The sequence below is a fragment of the Halictus rubicundus genome, unplaced genomic scaffold, assembly GCF_050948215.1.
Source record: "Halictus rubicundus isolate RS-2024b unplaced genomic scaffold, iyHalRubi1_principal scaffold0022, whole genome shotgun sequence".
Taxonomy (NCBI): Eukaryota; Metazoa; Arthropoda; class Insecta; order Hymenoptera; family Halictidae; genus Halictus; species Halictus rubicundus.
Window position 1 is genome coordinate 400,800 of NW_027488563.1, and position 6,094 is coordinate 406,893.

The window sequence follows — 6,094 nt, forward strand, 5'->3', positions numbered from 1 at the left end:
ATGTTCGCATCCGATACCAAAGAAGAACACGAGTGATACACTATGATATACAGATTAGATGAATTATTCGATACAGATATTAGATACAATATTGGACAAGCTTAACGGGTTTACGTATACCACCGCCCGCCGTGATAACCCTGATGAGTTTAAATACTGTAGCTGAGCGAAGAGAGCTCTCTCATTGTCGGTACTTCCCGTGGCTACGACTCGGGCACCCTTTTTGCTTCGCCAGAGAGCTCCTCATTGATATCAACGGGAAGGAAACAGAGTTTCACGATCGGACGTTTGTATTCAGACTGTGAGGTCTTAACGGTAACGACGCGAGTAACACCGTCCGCTCCGGGATGACATTTAATTATCCGCGCGAGTTCCCACTTGCATGGGGGTGCGAGGGCGTTTCGAAGAAGAACAATTCGACCCACCTTCGCGAGGTGACTCGCGGTGCGCCATTTTGTGCGTTGTTGTAACGAGTGGAGGTAATCAGTGGACCACGCCTTCCAGATACTTTCGTACAATTTTTTTAATAGCTGCCACCTAGTCAATCGCGAGTCCCGCACGTCCAACAACGTGGGGGGTGGCACTGTAGTAATCGCGGAGCCGATAAGAAAGTGCCCTGGCGTGAGCGCGGTATAGTCGTCGATATTGTCCGACGACGGGGCGATCGGCCGGGAATTCATACAGGCTTCGATTTGACATAACACCGTGGTCAGTTCTTCAAAGGTGAGAGTGGTCGCGCCGATTACTCGTTTCAAATGATGCTTTAAACTGCGAATACCGGCTTCCCATAGTCCGCCGAAATGCGGTGCGGAAGGGGGAATGAAATGCCATGCAACTTGATCCGTCGCGAGTATGTTCCGCAACTTTGGGTCTCGTGTCGCGGTTCGGAAAGCCGCGGTCACTTCCTTATCGGCGCCCTGAAAGGTCGTTCTGTTATCGCTATACATGGCGACCGGCAAACCGCGACGCGAGCTGAACCTATCGTAACACGCCAAAAACGCAGCGGTGGTGTACGACCCCACTAATTCGATGTGCACGGCACGAGTTGTCATGCAGACGAATAACGCAATATATGCTTTCGTCGCCTTGTGTCCGCGTCCGGCGGTTGTTCGGACCGGTATAGGGCCCGCATAATCCACGCCGCAATGCAGAAACGCTCGTTCGGCACGAGTCACGCGTACCGACGGAAGATTTCCCATTACTTCGGATGGGACTGTCGCACGTTCTCGCGCGCATCGAACGCATTGATGTATAACTTGGCGCACGATAGGACGTGCCCGTAGAAGCCAAAAGTCTTGTCTCAATTTTGCAAGCGTTAATTGAGGACCGGCATGTAACAATTTTAAATGCAGATGCTTAATTAGGAGCAGGACTAAGGGATGCGAGGCGAGGAGAATAGGGTGTTTGGTATTTTCTGGCAATGCCGCATTTTCCAACCGCCCGCCCACGCGAATTAGACCGTCCGCGTCGAGATACGGGTTTAATGATATTAATGGGCTTCGTTGCGGGACCGGCAGCCGTTGTTGTAGACTCCGTACTTCGATTGGATGTACCGCTCGTTGAATGTACTTCAGCCAGAACGTTCGCGCTTTCCGAATTTCGTCCGGGAGCAGAGCGCTCGTCTCGGAAAACGTTGCCGAGTGCCCGTCCTTTGCTAAGGCCAATGATCGCGAGAGCGGAAGAGGTGATCGAAGTTTTGAGGCAAAACGTAACAGATACGCTGTCACGCGGAGTAACTTGGGCCAGCTGGAAAATCGCGATGCTAAATCCCATTGATCGGGAGCAGTGGCAACGTGGAGGGTGGCCGGCGCTCGTTCCTCTAACAACGTCGTGGCATCGAAACGAGGCACGGCACAAGGCCACGAGGTCTTGGGTGAGTGGAGCCACATCGGGCCAGTCCACCATAATGAGTGGTTCAAAAATTGCGGGACAGTCATTCCACGCGAAGCGCAGTCGGCAGGGTTTTCCTCGGACCGTACGTGGTGCCATTGACATTGCGGCAAGAGTTGCTGAATGTCTGCGACGCGGTTTGCGACGAAAGTTTTCCAGCGAGATGCAGGTTGATTTATCCAAGCAAGGGTGATCGTGGAATCGGTCCAGCAATGCACATCGCATTGACTTTCCCCAAGCGATGTGCGTATGAATGTCATTAAACGACACAGCAACAAAACTCCGCATAGCTCAAGTCGCGGAATGGATAGGGACTTGAGCGGAGCTACCTTAGATTTGGCCGCGAGCAGAGAAACGACAATATTGCCATTTTCCGTGGTAACGCGAGAGTATACCACAGCCGCATAGGCGTTTTGAGAAGCGTCTGCGAAACCATGCAACTCATATTGGCGATTGTGAGCTCCACATCCGGTCCACCGTGGTAGACTCATAGAACGGAGAAGAGGAAGCTGGGTACAATACGTTGTCCATGTTTCGCGGAGCTCGCTAGGAATTGCGTCATCCCAACCGCACTTTTGCAACCATAAGCGTTGCATTAGAATTTTGGCCACGATGACGACAGGAGTGACCCATCCAAGTGGGTCATAAATTTTCGCGATAGTTGAGAGGATTTCCCGTTTGGTATTCGGAATAACAGGAGTAATTGTAACCTCGAAACGAAAAGAATCTGTTTCAAGATTCCAAATTATTCCGAGGACCGTCAAATTGTCGTCGGGTGACAGCGGCTTATTGACAGCGAGACCGTGATCCGTGGGATCAATATCCGCAATTAATGCAGGGTCATTACTTGCCCATTTCCGCAATGTAAAACATCCTTCTTTTAACAACGCGGCGACTTGTTCGCGAGTTTGTCTCGCTAAGTGCGGATCGTCCGCGCCGAACACGCAGTCATCCACGTAAATTTGATCGCGAAGAACTGGTAGCGCGAGAGGATATTTCGACCCTTCGTCCCTCGCGAGTTGTTGTAATACACGCAACGCGAGAAAGGGTGCGGGAGAAGTACCGTACGTGACGGTCAAGAGTCGGAAATGTTGAAGCGGAGCTGCGGGAGAGGATCGCCACAGAATCCGTTGATAATCAGCGTCTCTGGGATCGACGAGTATTTGCCTGTACATTTTGGCCATGTCGGCAGTGAAAACATAGCGATACCGGCGCCATCGTAGAATGACAGCGGCTAAATCCGTTTGTAATTTGGGCCCGATCAATAGGTGATCATTTAACGAGGTTCCATTTCCGGTTTTCGCAGATGCGTTAAATACCACGCGAAGCCGGGTGGTAGCGCTGTGCTCACGAATGACCGCGTGATGTGGAATATACACGGCTTGATTCGTCAGGATCGGTAACGATTCAGTGATATCGACCATATGTCCGAGTGCCTCATATTCGGCTAAGAAGTTCGAATATTCCGCGGAGTGCTCTGAGTTTCGTTCCAAACGATTCTCCTGCCTTTTGAACATTGTCGTTGCCGCGGAAAGTGAAGACCCGATATTAATGGGAGGCCCTTCGATAAATGGCAAACGAACGACATACTGTCCGTTCGAAGTTCGAGAATGCGTGCGTTGAAAATGATCCTCGCATTTTAGTTCGGCGGGGGAGAGACGCGTAACAATCGGCAACTCCTCGACTTCCCAAAATCGTCGAAGTTCAGTGTCTAAATTCGCCGAAACGTTACAGTGGAAGTTCGCGAGGGCGGCGGGAGCGCTGGATGTTAATGAGGGAACCGGACCGGAGAGGATCCAGCCTAAGGTTGTATTTTGAGCCGTAGGCTCGTTTACTTTCCCTTTTCGTAACCCATCCAACAGAAGTAACCCATAGTGATCGGCACCAATAATTAGTTCTATTGGGTCAGAGCTGAAGGGGTTCTCGTCCGCCAATGTTAGATCTCGAATGTGCGAGAGCCGATAGTCGGTAGTCGCGCGAGCAGGGATGTAATTGGACAAGGATCTTAAGACGTAGGCGGTGAGGGAGTAGACCGCATCGGTCTTGCAGGATGCGACGGTAAATGTTGTTGTCGAGTGACACGCCACCGCATTGTTCCCGATTCCGGTGATACTCACTGCAACGCGAGAACGTGGAAGTCGTAACCGTTGAGACAAGTTTTCGGAGATTATTGAAACGACTGAACCTTGATCCAGCAGGGCGCGAATTTTCTCGGAACGGCCCGATGAGGATCGCAGTTCGATCCATGCCGTCGCGAGCAATATTTGTTGCGACGCGGTAATGCGAGGAACGGAGCACGACGCGACGAGGGCGGTGACGTTGTTTTCGATATTCGGCGATGACGTAGACGCGTCGTCGAAGTGTAACAAGGAATGATGTCGCTTGTTACAAACGGTACAGTTATATGAACTGGTACACTTTCTCGTTGGATGATGTGGACTTAAACAATTAACACATCGGTTACTTTCTTTCACAAAATCGAACCGTTGTGCTGCAGATTTGCCTTTGAAGGAAGAGCATTGACCGAGAGTATGATTTGCTTTGCATAATGCACACACGCCTTTTGCAACAGCGGCGCCGTGTAACGACGTGGCACGAACACGACTCGATTTTGCTCCGGACGACTCAGGTGGTCGCGATGCCGCTACCGAAGTAGACTGCGCGATAATTCGCAATGCGCGCACTCGGGAGTTCAGGAACGTATCGAGTTCACTAAATGTCGGACACTGCGTAGTATTACCGAGATGCAACTCCCAAGCCTTCCGCGACTTAGAATCTAATTTTTTCGTGACAAAGAAAACAAGCAAATCATCCCACGTGTCAACAGGACGGCCGAGGTTTTTTAACGCATTGATCGTTAGATTGGCTTTGTTGCGAAGGCTTCGAAGTTGATCGGCCGACTCTGACCGAACTTGTGGAAGGTCATACAAAATATTTAGATGTGCGGTAACAAGTAGACGCGAATTTTCATAAGTCTCGACAAGAATACTCCATGCGCTGGTGAATCCGGCATCGGTAATCGCGATATTTGTGACGAGATCACTCGCTTCTCCCGTTACGCACGACAATAAATATTGGAAACGTGATACATTGGACAGACCTCGGCGTTTGATGACCATAGCTTGGAAGCGATCTCGAAAGCTTTCCCACTCACTGACGGCTCCCGAAAATTGCGGAAGATTGAGGGTGGGCAGGCGATTCCCATCTGCACTTGATGGTAGCTCCGTTGCTTCGGCGGCAGTTTCTGCGACGGGATGGTCGGGATCCTTCGGGTCCCAGGTAGATAGCGCGTCCGCCATGAAGTCTGATGTATTCAGGTAAATCTCGTGTAACTCCAAGAAACGATCCTGGATGAAATAATCGAGGCTGGACTGCTCGTCCTCCGTGGCCACAGCGGCGAGTTCCTTATGCAGAAGTTTGCATTCGGCAAAAGAATCGTTCAATCGTGCCATTCGATTGCGAACAGTAGCGGCAGTTAGATTCCTTTTTCCGATCTTTTTGAAATTGTCGAGGGCACGCTCAACGACACGAAAGTTGTCGATTTGTTGTCGAAGCAGTGTCTTGAGGTCACCCATTGTGATGGCCGTTAGCTACGGTATTGTTCCGACCTTCAATTTAAATTGGAATACCCAACTGTTTTCGAACGTTGAACGAATTCTTTTGGCTGCCTCGATAGTGTGGTTCGTCAATTTCACTGCAATCCGGCTCGAAGGACCAATATGTTGCGACAAGGATTGTCACGAGGATAGCCGGAATTATCTTGACGAAGATATACAGTGACTCGACGAACACCAAAGAAAACGACACTTATGGTTTGGACGCACAACCGAAAAGAATTGACTTTATTGAACAAAAAAAGTATTGAAAATCACGGCACACTCCGGAAACGATAATATATATATATTAATAACGTCGAATCCAGAGGGGCGCGGAAGACACACCGTGATTGGCACGGATAGGCGACTGTAAGCGATAAGCGCGTGTGGTTCGTACAATGTCTCGTGATACAAGTGAAGAAAGTGTCGTCTCGCGATGACAATAGACGAAATCGATCTAGTTTAGCGGTCGACTCGCACTTTTCGTCGCTGTGTTGTGTAGCGCTCCCGCGAGGTCGTATCGCGTAACGATATTCACAACATCATAATTCGCGGGAATCGTTGAATCCTAAACACCTATCCTATCCTCTATCCGTTCCTATCCTCTA

At 50.1% G+C, this 6,094-nt stretch overlaps 1 protein-coding gene across 1 annotated transcript; it reads right to left on the reverse strand.

Moving 5' to 3' along the window:
- Window positions 1–203: 203 nt before the first annotated feature.
- On the reverse strand, window positions 204–5,465 carry LOC143363125 (uncharacterized). Its single transcript, XM_076803731.1, has one exon. The coding sequence runs from the start codon at window positions 5,463–5,465 to the stop codon at window positions 204–206; it is 5,262 nt and encodes a 1,753-aa protein (XP_076659846.1).
- Window positions 5,466–6,094: the final 629 nt, after the last annotated feature.